The sequence below is a fragment of the Phaseolus vulgaris genome, chromosome 4 (assembly GCF_051622355.1).
Source record: "Phaseolus vulgaris cultivar YP4 chromosome 4, ASM5162235v1, whole genome shotgun sequence".
Lineage (NCBI taxonomy): Eukaryota > Viridiplantae > Streptophyta > Magnoliopsida > Fabales > Fabaceae > Phaseolus > Phaseolus vulgaris.
The window spans coordinates 12,246,935-12,263,035 of record NC_143501.1 but is presented as its reverse complement, the minus strand read 5'-3'; the positions used below and the strand labels follow the sequence as shown (position 1 = coordinate 12,263,035).

Genomic DNA, 16,101 nt, shown 5'->3' with positions numbered 1-16,101 from the left:
AAGTTAAAGAAGATGCAAAAAATTATGAATAATAATAATTTATAGATGATATAATTTTTCAAAATAAATAACTAATTATATTTTAAAATTTGATTTAACATTTATCTTTAAAACTATCCCTACTAAAAAGAATATCGTTCCTACACCAGCCGATGATAATTAATTTCTGAAACTTGACCATTAAGAAATCAAATTACACAATTATTATCATTATTATTTTCTACCACAAATATGAAAGCATTGATATCTAAATAAGAAAATCTTGAGTGTAATAAAAAGTCAACGAAAAAATTCAACTCCAGCGCTCTGATCCCGAAAGACTGGAAAATCTTCTCACTATATAAACAAAGGCCGTTTCTGCAAATCTATGACCCCTCTTAAGCCTTTATCTCACTCTTTCTTTCTCTTCCATAGAAGCTTTTTCTTCCCTTCTTCTTCGTTCCTTTCTGAACCAGAGTTCAAAGATTCCAATGCTATGTGTGACCTAGTTTCCTTGCAATTTTGTTGAACACACTCAACCTTTCCTTCGACCAACTATATCCTATATAACCATTTTTTGTGCTTCTTCTCTTCTCAGATATTTCGGAAGCTGATTTTTGGGTCTTTTGGCTCTGTAAGTTTCTCACTGTGACATTTACAAACAAAGGAAAACGTAACCCTGTTTGTTAAGCTTTTGCATTAGTGTGAATTATGTTATGATTCGTCCATCTTCGATTAACGTTGTATTTTGTGACATTCTTCAACCGTGTCTTGATTGATTCTCACTGTTGTTTTAGAATTGTACGTTTGAGTAGAATCCATGTCGTTTGTGACGGCACGTACAGGGCGACAACGACAGCGTTACGAAGACAACATGCGCCTCGTTTCCGGGTAAGCCTTATATAGCTAAACATCTTTCATATTTTACTCCTTTGTAACAATCGTGTGTCTGTATATATATATACATAATAAGAATATATAATTATATATAATTAGTGAACTTGATAACTTAATGACAAAAACTTTTTAAAATACGAAAGTTTTTATAATTATTTTATATTTATATGTCAAGGCAAAAACCCTTGGGCCTCTCATATTGGGGCTCTAGCATACTTTGGAGTGTTTCTTCCTGTATGAAAGTTCTTCTCTCACTTCCATAAATTTTGTATTTCCAAAAATGTCTTTATCTAATATTTCGGATTGGATAATCTGAAAGTCATTTTTTAAATTCGTAATTAGCTTCCAAATTACATAATTTGAAATTCTTTTTTCAAATGCATGATTAGTTTTCGGATTACATAATTTGAAAATTTTTTCTAGTTTCTGAATTTTGTAATCTGGAAGTCTTTTTTCAAATGCGTGACCTTATTACTTAATCTAGAAGCTACTATCAAATCCAGACTTTCGAATTATATAATCCAGAATACCATTTTGGATTATGTAATTCGAAATATGGAGGTGACACAAGAAGGATAAAAAAATATTTTCATGTTTTATATGAAGGTGTTAGAAAAACATATGGAGGTGCAGAAAGAAACAGTCCACACTTTTTTAACCAATCTCAGGCTTAGCCTTAAAAAAGCATATCCAATTTTAAATGAGAAATTATTGTTAGACAATTTCTTCATGCACCTCCATTTTGTTTTTTCTGCACTTGCATAAAAAACTTGAAATGACAACTTTGCTCTTTTCTTTATTCACATCCCAATTTCCTTTTTCTGGATTCTAAAATTTTAAACTTTAAAATTCAAAATACAAAATTGTATATCAAATTTTAGAATTTGAAAAGTATTTTTTATGTTGAAAAATATATTCTGAATTAAAGAATTTGGAATACAATTTTATATTCTAATATTCTGAATTTTAGAATTCGAAATGTATTTTAAAATCCAAAAATTACCTTTCAAAATCTCTATAATTTTTTTAAAAAATTGTAACTGGAAGGTACTTTTGAAAATATATTACAAACTCTAGAATTTAGAATAAAAAAACTGTATTCCAAATTCTAGAGTTTGAAACGTTTATGAATTGTATAATTTGAAAAAATATCCAACACCTTTTATACAATGATAATTTTAAAATTAAAAGATTTATAAAAATATCGAAAAAAATTATGAAAATGCAGAAAGAAATTGACTTATATATCTATATCATTACTCATGGTACGTCTCAAAGCTTCTTTATTAATAATACATAATTCAGTTTTGTAATATTTTAAAAAATTAATAACCCTTTGCTTCATTAGTGCAGAAATTAACCAACAAAACTATAAACACGTGATCCAAAACGGATAATGAAATTTTTTTCTCAAGATCATGTCTCAACATTATATGTCCCAAAACATAGTATAATTTATAAAAGGTAAATAATTTTTACCATTAATTGCATTAAGCTAGTCTTTTTGCTATTTATAAAACGTCAAGCTTATAAAAGTACAAAACAGAGTATGTAAAAATAAAATATTTCTAATTTATGAATTTTAATATAATTATTATAAAAATAACAAAGTTAATATAATTCTAGTAATTTATTTATCAAATTAATATTTTTTTGATAAACATTTTTTATTCTTATGCTATTTTGTTAAATATAAATATTATAAATCAATAAATTTTCTTGAGTGTATGATATCTATAGCCATGAGATTTTATCAATATAAAAAGGAGTGTTAGTGTAACGTTTAAAAAAAAAAAGAAAAAAGAAGATTAGAATAGAATTTAAAAAAATTTAAGGCGTAAGTATAATTAAAAAAAAATAATGCAATGTAAGTGTAATTCACTCTACAAATTTTATAAGTATTAGTATAAAACATCATCACATTTGTAGAAGATAAAAAATATTCAACCCTTAATTATTCTATGTGGCTCCAAAATACATAATTTCCCTTCTTTTTTCTGCGCTCCTAGTTAATGAAATCGAAATCAAGAACACATATATTTTTAATGAATTTTGAAAAAATGGTTTTATTATTTATTACTTGTCTTATCATGCTGACATTAAAATATTCAACTATATCATTGAGTTTGACCCGAACAAATATAAAATCTAATAGCGTGATCAATTTTGGCTGTTATATAAAACGATAAAACTATCAGCTATTATAGATTCTCGATCTACTCATTCAATATATCTCCCATAGAAACTTCCACCTAGCTCACATGTAAATGCTTCTGCAAACTTCTGTTGAGGCTTAACATGGAACCTTGGAGAAATAATGAGACAACATGCCCTCATCTTTTTGAGAATCTCACAGTGACTCAGCACAGATAAAGATAAACTAGTGTGATAATTGCTCTAACTCTAGTTTTACAACTTGATTTCATTTAGACTTCAAATTGAATTTTTAGATTGAAGAGATTCACTATCATAAGTAAAAAAAGACACATTTACAATCTAAAACTTAGTCCATCAATCTCATTTATACACTAAAATTTACTTAAATTTTTAACCAATCTTATTTACAATCCAATTATCAAAGATTAATAATAAGTTTAAGAAGTAGTATATAAGAATATGTTTATTTTTTCCCAATGTAATTTGATTCTTTTCTTCACATGTACGAGTATTGTTTAACTAATCTTCCATACTAATTTTTATTCTTTTTAATAATATTTTCTTCGTATAATGACAGGTGAATCTAATATGTCAAGAATTTTTTTTTAAAAAAAAATAATATGTTTATTTTACAAGTAGGTTTTGAAGGTTTTTACATAATTTTTCTATTTGGGTAGTTTTAGTTACGAATTTGATTGAAAAATACCCTACAAATGTCATAACTATCATAGTATATAGAGTAATCCAATAAAAGAAATATTTGTTGATAAAGTTATCAAAACAGTGATTTTTGAACGAGAAAAATCTATGCTACAAGAGATCCCAACCTGGGTTAATCTTTGTTCAAAGAACAGATAAATCATATAGTGCTGACAGATCATGAGCATTCAGACAGAACTTACAGTAGTTCCATTTAGAAGTATCAAAAGGGAAACAGATTTTGATTTTTGGTAGTTCAAGCGCTTCCAAGCATATATATAACTTGCTAGAAAAGTGGCGAGGAGAAATATTTGATGAGACTTGCAACAACATCTTACCAACAGTTAGAATTAAATTTCTTACTGATGCATTGCAACAGATGTATTCCCTACAGATGGAAAAAGGGAAAAGGAGATCAAAATGAAGATACCGAGGGGATGATAGAAGTACTTATGATTTCTTCACCAAAACGTGATGACCTTGTGTTTCCAAAGGTACTTGATATTGTCTTCTTTCAACCAATAAAAACTTCATCAGCATAAAACTCTTTGTGAAGTGTCACTTTGTTCTCTTTCCAGGGAGGATGGGAGGATGATGAAACTGTTACAGAAGCTGCATGCCGTGAAGCCCTAGAGGAAGCAGGAGTTAAAGGGATTGTAAGAGTAAGTTTATTTAAGTATATATTTATGATATTCATCATTGAAATGTTTAAGCTTGAATTTGAATGATATAATACGTTTTGTTTAACAGTGAATATTAGTATATATACTATGTCATAGTCCATAAACATGACACATAAACCTCCTCTCATTTCTATAAGCATTTGGTATTACACTGTGTATGGGGGAAGATTTGGTATTTAGTTATGAATCTTCTCAATAAAAACACCATAATATGATCAAACTTAGTGTACACAGTTTATCCTGCTAAAGCTGCCCTTTTTCCCAGTTCTGCATAAATATGGTTCCAATTGAAGTCAACTAAGCAAAACCTTCTGCAATGCCAAAAAGGATCAACATTGTTGAACTTCACATTACCACCACCTTTTATTGTGACACTAAAAATAACTGACAAAATGAAGATGATTATTCCATTTTCTCATCCTCTTCTGTGATTATGACTATGCTATTTCTCATTCATATGATCTATGTGATACCAAATTTGAGAAATCTTCATTGGCTAAAGGGTGGACATTCATTTTCAGGAAACTCCCTTGGGGAGATGGGAATTCAGAAGCAAAAGCAGCAAGGATTCATGTAGCCAGGAAGGATGGTGTAGAGGGTACATGTTTTCCTTAGAGGTGACTGAAGAACTTGAGACCTGGCCAGAGCAAAAAGACCATAATCGGCAATGGGTAAGTGTTCTGTATAAATTCTTAAAGCAAATACATAAATCACAACATCATATATAAAAGTACCAAGTACAAGATTCAAACATGTACAGTGGAACTTGTACTTGTAGACATTACATGAAACATAGTATAAATGGAAATACGTTGCTAGAATGTAGAAATCAATTGCTCTGAATAAATTCTGAAAAGAATTACATTAATCACAACATCATAGAAGTACCATGATATAGATATTTAAACTTGACTGTAGTGACATTACATAGCATACTTGGAAACACATTTAAGAACAGAAAACTCATGTTTGAGATATTAAGGGTTAAAAACAGATTTATTTTTAGAAGCAAAGAACATCTTTGGTTAAGGTAAGGTGAATATGTTTTCTTTTTTAGGTAAACATAAAAGAAGCATTCAGACTGAGCCGATATGATTGGATGTGCAAGGCATTGGAAGTGTTTTTAAGAGTTATGGCAGAAGAAGGAAAGCTAAAGAAGGAGGAAAACAATGTTGATTGTTCTTCAATGTCAGTGCTAGATGTGTCAGAAAGTCAAAATGTGTCATCCAAATGCTATAAAAGAATCACTACCACACAACATCATGGTATATCATCAAGAGCCAATATCCTGTCCCATGCTTCCCAGGAGATAGCAATTACTTAGGTTATTGACACACTACGTTTGTGCACTGTCTCTTTATGTGATGCAGTAACTCCTTTCCATTTCAAAAAAATAAATAAATAGTTATAATGACACTGTTACAGTGTGTTTGGTTGAACATTTGAAAACTTGGTTTAGGATAAATTTAATTTTGTAAAAGTGATTTTGGCTAAAAACTTCAAGTAAACCGATTTATGTTAAAGAAGTTTGGAATAAAAAATGGCATGATTTCTTTTAACCCAACACAAGTTATTTTTTAGTTTTTATTCAGTGGCACTTTTGAGAATATTATTGTATTTCGTCGTTTTCAACCAATCATGAATTTTTCAAACAAATCAAGTATGATTGGTTAAATGTACGTGAAGTTGTTAAAAGAATGCACATCTTAAAAAAAGTTAAGAATTAAATTTGGTGAACCATTTCAACTCTTGAGTTCAAGAAACAAGAACCCTATGACAAAAGTTTATGAAACCTTGATAATGAGGAAGAAGGTTTAACAGAAACTAAATAGAAAACTCTTGAATTCTGAAATTTAAAACTCTTTTGTATATTTTAGCTTAATTGCTTGAGATTTATGGGTTTTCCATTAATAAAAGTTTAAGTATTTTTTTAGTCTTAGACAATATTTTTTTTTATATAAAAACTTTCATGTTATGTATTACTATGCAACTTGACATCTCAGATAGGCTGACATTTCAAGTAACAACAATAATCTGCCATCACATGAAAAAATATTATTAAAAAAAGAAAATACAAAAAATATGGGGAGACTAGACCAAAAATCATATGTTAACAAAAACGATACATAGGTAGACTATACCTATTCATAAAGAATTCTAATAACAGACTAGCTGGAAGCCTATTATACCAATGAAATGATTCTCTACAAATAAATCCTAAATTAGCCAACTTATCAGCACACACATTCCCTTCACGAAAAATATGAGTAACCTTAAATATGTTTTTCCCACAGTAATTAAAACAAGTATTCCATCGATTACGAAGCATCCACGAAACATTAGTTAGAGCAGTAAACACAACACAAACCAAGGCAGAATCACATAAAAGTCAGACTTTAGTAAGCCCCATCTTTTGAGCTTCCTCCATAACATGTATAACTCCATAAAACTCAATAACCATAGTAGTCTGAACTTCAAGAAACGCAGAGAAAACAGTAATAAACTCCCTCATACTCCCACAAAAAATACCTCCACAAGTAGCAAGACCAGGATATCCCCTACCAGCCCCATCAGTGTTAATTTTAATTCAGCCTGGTGAAGGGAACTCCCATCTAACAAGAAGAGGACGAATAATTTACCAGTACGAGTATTAATACCAAAAAACTTAATCACGTTGAAATCCAACATATCATTCTTCATTGAAGCTCTAGGCGAATTTCCCACTACACAAGTTAAATATTTAATTACCGAAATAGCCCTAGAAACATCATTCTTATAATGAAATCTAGCATAATTCCTCATATGCCATATCATCCAAATAGAAAAAAGTTATCCCAACAAGCTTAATCAATTTAACCAAAGGACTACCATCACTCTTTATAAAAGAAAGAAGATCATCCTTATTAGAGAAATAAGAAGTAAGAAAAATCTGCCGAACCCAACTATAAATATCCAAAGCATTAGAACATTCAAAAAATAAATGCTGAATAGATTCCTCGTGCTTTTCATAAAGCGTAAATATAGAACATATATGCAAACCTTTATTCTGAATATGCTGATCTGTAGGAAACCGCCCATGAAAAACTTTTCAGAGTACTAGAGTTTTGGAAGACGGAATAGATGAAGACCAAGTGAATTTACCCCAACCACAGGGAACTCTTGGTTCCAAGAAAAAAGTCATAGCCGATTTAAGAGTGAAACGACCAGACTCATCTAGAATCCAATTAGGAATATCCTGTTCCTCCCTAACCAAGATATGATTAAAAAAATGAGGCATCTGTTGTAAAGAAAAAGGAATATTCCAATCACAACCTGTCTTAAACTGAGAGACTGTATCCGAAATGCTAGCACCATTAGATAACCCTGCAGTATTTGCTAAAGAAGTAGTATAACACCATTTATCATTTCAGAAATTAATAAAAGTACCCATACCAACAATCCAAGAAGTATAATCAAGTATAGTAGAATAAAACTACTTAATTCTAGGCCAAAGAGATGAGGATCTATAAACCATTCTAAACTCGTATTTTGATTTAAGAACCCTGGCTTTCAGGAGAAAATACCAAGGCATGTTGCTATAAGCAAAGTTCCAAGCAAGCTTAAAAAGATATGAATTATTTTCATGACGAATATTAATAATCTTCAAACCTCCATTCTCAAGAGGAGAACAAATAGTATCCCAATTCATGGTAACTATGGATTTTTTCAGAATATCACCAGTCCAAATAAAATTTCAACACCACTGCTCAACTTGCTTAAGAAGTGAAATAGACCATTTATACATATTAAAGCTATAAGCTAGAAATGCAGCAATCACCGTATTGACCTACTGAATTCGACCCATAATGCTAAGAGATTTACCTTTCCAAGATGCTAGCTTTAATTTGACTTTATCAACCAAAGGTTGAAGAAATCGACAATTTGGAACACCAACAAAGATAGGCACTCCTAAATAATTGAAAGGCAAACAACCATGACTACAAGAAAGAATATGTTGAATTTTGGTGACAAATCTTGAAGAATTATCCATAGTGAAAAAACTACTCTTAGAATTATTAACATATTGACCAGAAAAATCACCATATGTTTTAAGAAAAAGAATCAAATTTCCAAGAGACTTATTACCCCCATACAAAAAACAAATATGTCATCAACATATAAAATATGAGAGGGAGTGAGATAACCTTGCGGATTAGCCATATGTAGAATTTTCTTATCATTCACAAGCTTAGAGATATATATACTAAGAACTTCCTCTGCAAGACAACAAAGTAAAGGAGACAAAGGATCACCTTGTCTGACACCTCTACTGTAAGGAAAAAAAACCCACCAAAATTGCCATTTATTCTGATAGAAAGCATAGTTTAACGAAGAATTGTACTAATCCAATCGACAAACGAGGGGTGAAAACCAAAGCGTGTCAAAACTAATAATAAGAACTTCCAACTCAGAGTGTCAAAGGCTTTATGAATATCAACTTTGTAAGCCACATTACCTCCTCTAACCTTTTTAGAAATCATGTTAATAGCTTCAGATGCAATACCAATGCAATTTTGAATCTTTCTACATTGCACAAACCCATATTGATTAGGAGAAATGATTCTAGTAGCCACAAGTGCAAGCCTATCTGCCAGTATCTTGGAAATAATCTTAAATTTTAAATTAGCAACAACAATTAGCCTGTAATCTTTAATGGAATCATTCCAGGGAAATAAGAGATACCACATTACTTTTCATTATAAGGAGAACTAGTTTTGTTTAAAAAACTGTTGAACAACATTGCAAACATTTGTCCTAATAATTTTCCAACAAGAATGATAGAAAACACCACCAAAACCAATATGACCAGGAGCACTATTACCATTAAGATTAAAAACAAGATTTTGATTTCCAAAAAATTAGGACATTTAATCAACATCATATTCTCCTTAGAGGAAACTAGCTCAGGAATATAAGTACCAATAAAATCTTCCATATTACTTGTATCCAGAACATTAGAAATAGACTCAGCATAAAGATTTGTATAAAAGTTCAAAATATGATCCTCAATGAGTTTAGGATCCTCAAAACCTCATTATCAATCCGTAGACGATGAATCCCACTAAAATTATTTCTCCTTTTGACCACAACATGGAAAAAAAGTAGTATTTTGATCCCTATCTTTAAACCATAACATCTTAGCCATTTCTTTCCAAAACAAATATTCACAGTGAAAAGCATAATCAAGTTCCTGCTTAGCAATCTTTTCTTGATAGAGAAGCCCATTAATATTAGACAAACTAGCAGTCTCTAAGTTTTGTTAAATACTAAGGACGAGACCCTGCTTAAGAAGAATTGCATTGTGAACATTACCAAAAGAATTTTTATTCCAGTCTCAGAGCTCAATTTTCAACCTTTTTAACTTATGTTGTAGAATAAACATAGGGCAACCAACAATCTTATTAGCCCAAGAATCATGAATAAGCTTTATACATGAAGTGTCCTGAAGCCACATAGAAAAGAAACAAAAATTGCTAACCTTCCTTAAAGAATTACTAGCAAGACTAGCAAGAATAGGGGAATGATCAAAACAATTTTTAACAAGAACCTGATAAGTACAAGAATCCCATTCATCCAGACAAACTCCATTATATAAAGCCCTATCCAATCTTGTATGAATTATGTGCAACCCTCTCCTTCTATTATACCAAGTATAACAAGATTTAGTAAAAGGCATACATGATAGATCATTAGTATTAATCCAATCAAGGAATTCATTACAAGAAACCTGATTAGGAGCCACCCCCTTTGCAGTTATTCGCCGAGAGCATAACATTAAAATCTCTCAGAATACACCTAGGCCCTGTGAAGAAACTATGATCCTTCCACAAAAGTCGTCTAACTAAGTATGTGTTAGCACCATAAACTCCTGCAAAGCTAAAACATTTATCATGCAAAAGGCAAGTTACAAAAATAAACTAATCATTGACCAAGAAATTTTGGACAAGATTAGGAACCAACAAACACTAAAGCTTAGCAGCTTTATTAACAATAGGAGACGTAGCCACCAAATGCATGTTAACAAATTTGAAAAGGACATCGAAAGCATCAGTGTAGAGCATCGTAGGTTCAACAAGAAAAACCAAGAGGAGTTTATGTAGTTTAAGTAAACTAATCAACATCTCCATAATTTTGTGGTTTCCCAGTCCTCTAACATTCTAGAAAAATGAAGAGACCTTCATTGTGACATTGTAGAGAGAATTGTCTTAGTAGTTTTTTTGGATTTACCAGGCCCCTTATGTGGGCTCTCTGGTTTTCTTTTAGCGCAAACTTTTCTTCCTGGTATCACTGGCATGCTCCTCCATTTCATTAGGATCAACCCAAAATTTGGAGACGATATGATTTTCAACAGTGATATGATAAGAATTAAATTCAACGATGGCAGTCAGAATAATTGAAGCACCAATATGAGAATCACCTCCTACATCTGTAGTTTCCAAACCATAAAGAGAGGAAAAGTGATTTTGCAGGACCAACGTACCATTATAGGGGAGTAGTGCTTTAACATCCCTAAGAAAGCCTTCCGAGGGGAGGTATGACGCGACGAAGATGACCATCAATAGGAGTCTTAATTGGTGCTTTAGTATCCCCAGGTGATTTAGCCCTCCGAGGATAGGTAGGACACGACAAAGATGGTACAACCACATGAGAAGAGACCTCCACATGATGATCAACAAGAGTCGTAACTGAATGTAATACAAGTTGTGACTCTGAGCCCTTGGCTTTCATAACAACAAGTAAATTCTTTACCATCCCCGGTTCTGAAATATCCGAAGTGGGAGTGAAAAACCCCTGCTTGGGTGAGGACCTATCATGATCTGAGGCATCCTCGAGAGGAGGCATATATGCAAAATCATCCTCCCTTCCATCTGTTTTATCATAAGCAAGGTAACCCAAGAGTGACCCTGCATTAGCCCCACCAGGAGCATCAATTGTCAATTTATCAATAGGACCTTCCATGAGCTTCGAATGCGAATCTTTCTTCTGATACTCTTTACGTTGTTTAGGAATCGCGACCCTCTCCTATTCCCGTTCATCAGGAGTTGTCTTCTGAGAAGGTTTATGTTAAGGTGCAGGAACACGACCCAGATCATGAATCACGCGACATTGAGAAAGCTCATGCCTAATCATCTTACAGTGAGAGAAAAATGGAGGGAGCCATTCATATTCCACATCAGCTACAAAAGTAAAGTCTGGATGTTCAACCAATAGGTGATCGGGAAAAGGGTACAACAAATCAATATCCACCAACACTGTAGCAAACAAACCCATATTCTTTCTCATGGTATCATCATCCAAAGACAAAGGAGTAGCAAGACCTCTGGTGATGGAAAATATTGCCCTTGGTCTCCAATAACCCAAAGGAAAATGGTAGATTCTAACCCAGGCTAGTTTTAGTACTCTTCATAGTAGCTGGAACAAAGTCTTTTGTCTAGGCAAATAATCTCAAGAAACCAGGAGATAACTACAATGAACCCATCCCGAGGGCCCATCGCATGTCTTCTAAAGAATCGAACTCAAACTCATATAAACCCTTCCCAAGAGGAATTGCTTTCCACGGTCCAAGAGCGTTCCACACCCGCTGCAACTTTTTAGTTAAATCAAGGTGTGTGAGCGGTTTATCCCCCTTAGATTGAATAATCTGACCATGTAAATGGGTCTAGCAATCCTTAAGACCAGTCACATAATCTGCCTAATCAATGTGTGTTATGTAAGAATGATGATTCATGGCTATGGTATAAGAGATTAACAAATATCCATATACATTATTTAAATAAGCTAATTTCTAAAAACTTAGTTGTAGGACTTCCTAAGCTCAAGTTTGAAAAGGACAAAATCTATGATGCATGAGAAAAAGGTAAATAGATTAAAACCTCTTTTTAAATAAAGAATTTTGTTTCAACGAAAAGACCTTTTGAACTACTTCATATGAATTTATTTGGACCTTCTAGAACCATGAGCTTGGGAGGAAATTATTATGCTTTGGTGATTGTTGAGGATTTTTTTTATATACTTGGACAATGTTCATTGAATCCAGAAATGATTCTTTTTGTATTTTTAAAAAGCTTGCTAAAATATTTTTGGGCTGATGCAGTGAGCTTTACATGTAATGTTCTTAATAGGATTCTTATAAGACCAATTTTAAAAAAGATTCCACATGAGGTATACAAGAAAACCTAATATTAGTCATCTTAAAGGTTTGGTAGTAAATGTTTTGTTTTAAATAATGGAAAAGAAAATTTAGGCAAGTTTGATGCAAAAGCTGATGAAGGAATTTTTCTTGGTTATGCCTTAAACAACCATGCATATAAAATATGTAATAGATTAATGATTGTTGAGGAATCATTACATGTAGTTTTTGATGAAACTAACAATGATTTGTGATTATCTAGAAAGGATGGTGTAGATTATAAAACTCGCAAGAAGTTCTCAGGAATTTTGAAAAACTTAATTTAGGATCAAACAAATTCAAATATTCAACCAAAAGAACAAGTTCCTCACGAAATTTTACCTAGATAATGGAGAATTCCTAGAGATTTCTCACTGGAAAACATTATCGGAGAAATGGAAAAGGGAGTATCTGTTAGAATTATAGGGCTAAAATAAGAGGGGGGGGGGGTGAATTGTTTTTGAAAGATTTTCGCTAGTATTGAAGGTAGAGTGAAAGGCTACGAAGAATTAATCAATGGAAAAACTGTTTAGCCAAATATAAAACTATTTTAAGCTTGATGCAGAAATTCAACCTGTTGTTTTTATGAAATAATCGATTGTTTTTATCAGCAGTTTTATCAAAATAGATTTAAAGAAATTTAAAGAGTGTAAGGATAGAGAGATTCACACAGAATGTTTACACTGGTTCATTCAACACCTGAGCTACATCCAGTCCTCAGAAACCACTGAGAATTCACTATGTAATGAATCACAGATTACAAATTACACAACCACAAAGTGGTGACTTTGAATCCCACAAAGCCCACTCACCCTTTTTGCAACACCACACACCTCAAGCCAGAATCCCACTGACTTTACAAGATTTCACACTCCAAGAATGTTGATCTTGATCCCCTCAAGAACGCACAACACTTCTTGGAAACACCAGTACATAAATACAATTATTAAGAAGGAAGGGAATAGAAAACACCTGGGTAAATCACAAGATCAAAGATCAGAATACAAGACCCAATCCTATTCCACACACTTGAGATGATCCAAAGCTCTTTCAAAACTATTTTTAAATGATCTCTTAGTTTAAAAACATAGGAGCATAAAAAACACCTTTTTATATTTCAATCAAATGGTTAAAATAGTTTACAACAAAAGCCCAAAAGTAGTTGGAATCATTCAAAACAGAAAAACCACCTAACAACATTATGTTAAGGTTTTCAGCAAAATAGTCGGTTGATTTTCCGAAATTACTGATTGAATGGTTTTTGACAACATTCAAAATCACTAAGTGTCAAATAACCTGTTGTTTCGAAATTTTAACCTGTTAAAATTTGTTTGACAACAAAGGCAAAGACAAAGCTTTTCCAAATCAGTTTGAAATCTACTAAGTGTTAAACAACCTGTTAAAACGAAATTTCAACCTGTTGAAATTTGTTTGATAGCAAAGGAAAAGACAAAGCTTAAAATCCACCGTGTCAAACAACCTGTTAAATCTAAATTTCAACCTGTTGAAATTTCACTTCCTTTTAGAAAATCCATCTTTTCAAAATGTTAAAGATTCAATTGAGCTTGGATCAACTTAAGGAGTGAATTAAAAAGTTTCAAACAACAAGACACACACACACAACAACAACAACAAGAAGAAGTTCTTCAAGCTTTCCACTAGAATTTGGAGACATCAAAGCAACTTGTTCAACAGTATTTACTAGACATTCTCCTCAATAATTTTTGTGAGAATATAGCTTTTGTATATCAAATTGAACCTAGAACTGTTGTTAATGCTTTAAAAGATGAAAACTGAATTGTTGCTATGCATGATGAATTAAATTAGTACACTAGAAATGATGTATGGACTCTTATACCTAGAACTATTGAGATGAACATAATAGGAACTAAATGGGTGTTTCAAAATGAAATGGATGAAAAAGGAGCATTCACTAGAAATAAAGCTAAGTTATTTACAAAAGGTTATAATCAAGAAGAAGGAATTGACTATGATGAAACATATGCACCTATTGCTAGATTAGAAGTTGTTAGACTATTACTTTCATTTTCTAGTATGAGTGGTTTTAAATTGTTCCTAATGGATGTCAAGAATGCGTTTTTAAATGGTTTCATTAATGAGGAAGGATATGTTTCAAAATCACTTGGCTTTGAAGATCTCAAACATCTATAATATGTTTGTAAGCTCAAGAAGGCACTCTATGGCTTAAAATAGGCTCTTAGGCAATGTTATGAGAGATTTAACAACTTTCTCTTATCTCAAAACTACGAAAGAGGAAACGTTGATAAGACATTTTCTATTAAGAAAGAAAATTCAGATATTATACTTGTTCAAGTATATGTTGATGGCATAACTTTTGGAACAACTAATGATATCCTTTGTGAGGAATTTGTTTCATCTATTCAAAGTGAATTTGAGATGTCAATAATAGGGTAGCTTTCTTACTTCCTTGGTTTACAAGTAAATAACTTCAAAATGGAACATCTCTGAATTAGTCTAAATACTACTGTGACATTATAAAGAGATTTGTGATGGATAACTCCAATGTCTACAAACTACTATCTTGATACAAATGAAAGTGGAAAAGAAATTGATTCAAAAAAATTTAGAGGATTGATTGGATCTCTCTTATATCTTACAACCAACAAACCATACATTAGGTTTACTGAATGCATGTGTGCAAGATATCAATCATGTCTCAAGGAATCATAGTATACAACAACAAAATGGATTTTAAAGTATCTCAGGGGAATGAAAGATGTTGGTTATTTGCATCCTAACAATGTTTCAATTATCTTGTTGGATATTCTAATTATGATTTTGTAGCATGCAAGTTGATGGAGTTCTAGGTATCTCTATGCGGTTCCAAGCTCAATTAATGTAGATGAGGCTTGGTTTAGATGCAGCGAAAGTCAAGAAGGAATTTTTGAAGGAGTGGAAATGCAATGGAGAAGGTTTTACATGTAGTAGAAAACTACTTCACAGTTCTCCTAGCTTAAGTTCACTTGAACTCTCGCAAAGAGAGAGTTGAGATGAGAGTGAATGATTCTGAATTTAGGCAGTGTTTCATTACTCAATAGTAAGTCTGAAGATACATGAAGATGAATGCCGTATTTATAGGAGAAGAAGAAAGTGTTAGAATTAATGGTCTAAATAAGAGGGGGAGGGGGGTGAATTGTTTGTCAAAAGATTGGCTAAGAATGAAGATTTATCAACAATCACAGAAGGAGAAATCAGGGAAGCCAAACAATTAAAGGAATTAAAACTGTCTGCAGAAAAATAATCGGTTGAAATTTCGTTTTAACCGGTTGTTTATAGCAGCAGAGACAAAAATCAAATCAAACAGTTTATAATGAGTAAGAGAGAGAAAGATTACACAATCAATTTATACTGGTTCACTCAACCCTTGAGCTATATCTAGTCCCCAGAAAACCACTGGGTATTCCACTAGCAATCAATCACAGATTACAAACGTTT

General features: G+C 32.0%; 1 protein-coding gene across 2 annotated transcripts; it reads left to right on the top strand.

The window, feature by feature from the left end:
- Positions 1–369: 369 nt before the first annotated feature.
- LOC137837242 (nudix hydrolase 13, mitochondrial) lies at positions 370–5,979 on the top strand. Of its 2 annotated transcripts, none has more exons than XM_068646179.1 (6): positions 370–613; positions 777–870; positions 4,112–4,226; positions 4,311–4,394; positions 4,937–5,086; positions 5,473–5,979. In XM_068646179.1, exons 2-6 carry the CDS (start codon positions 800–802, stop codon positions 5,737–5,739), a joined length of 687 nt encoding a protein of 228 aa, XP_068502280.1. In that variant the 5' UTR covers positions 370–613; positions 777–799; the 3' UTR covers positions 5,740–5,979. The 2 variants fall into 2 exon arrangements, with proteins under 2 accessions (XP_068502280.1, XP_068502281.1); XM_068646180.2 differs by having other exon boundaries at positions 485–613; positions 4,127–4,226.
- The last annotated feature ends 10,122 nt before the right edge of the window (positions 5,980–16,101 follow it).

Bases quoted from the DNA above. Each gene is read 5' to 3' on its own strand.
- LOC137837242 (XM_068646179.1), top strand. From the start codon at position 800: ATGTCGTTTGTGACGGCACGTACAGGGCGACAACGACAGCGTTACGAA. The intron at 4,227-4,310 runs GTACTTGATATT...TTCTCTTTCCAG, and splicing joins ATGACCTTGTGTTTCCAAAG to GGAGGATGGGAGGATGATGA. The intron at 5,087-5,472 runs GTAAGTGTTCTG...TTTCTTTTTTAG, and splicing joins AAGACCATAATCGGCAATGG to GTAAACATAAAAGAAGCATT.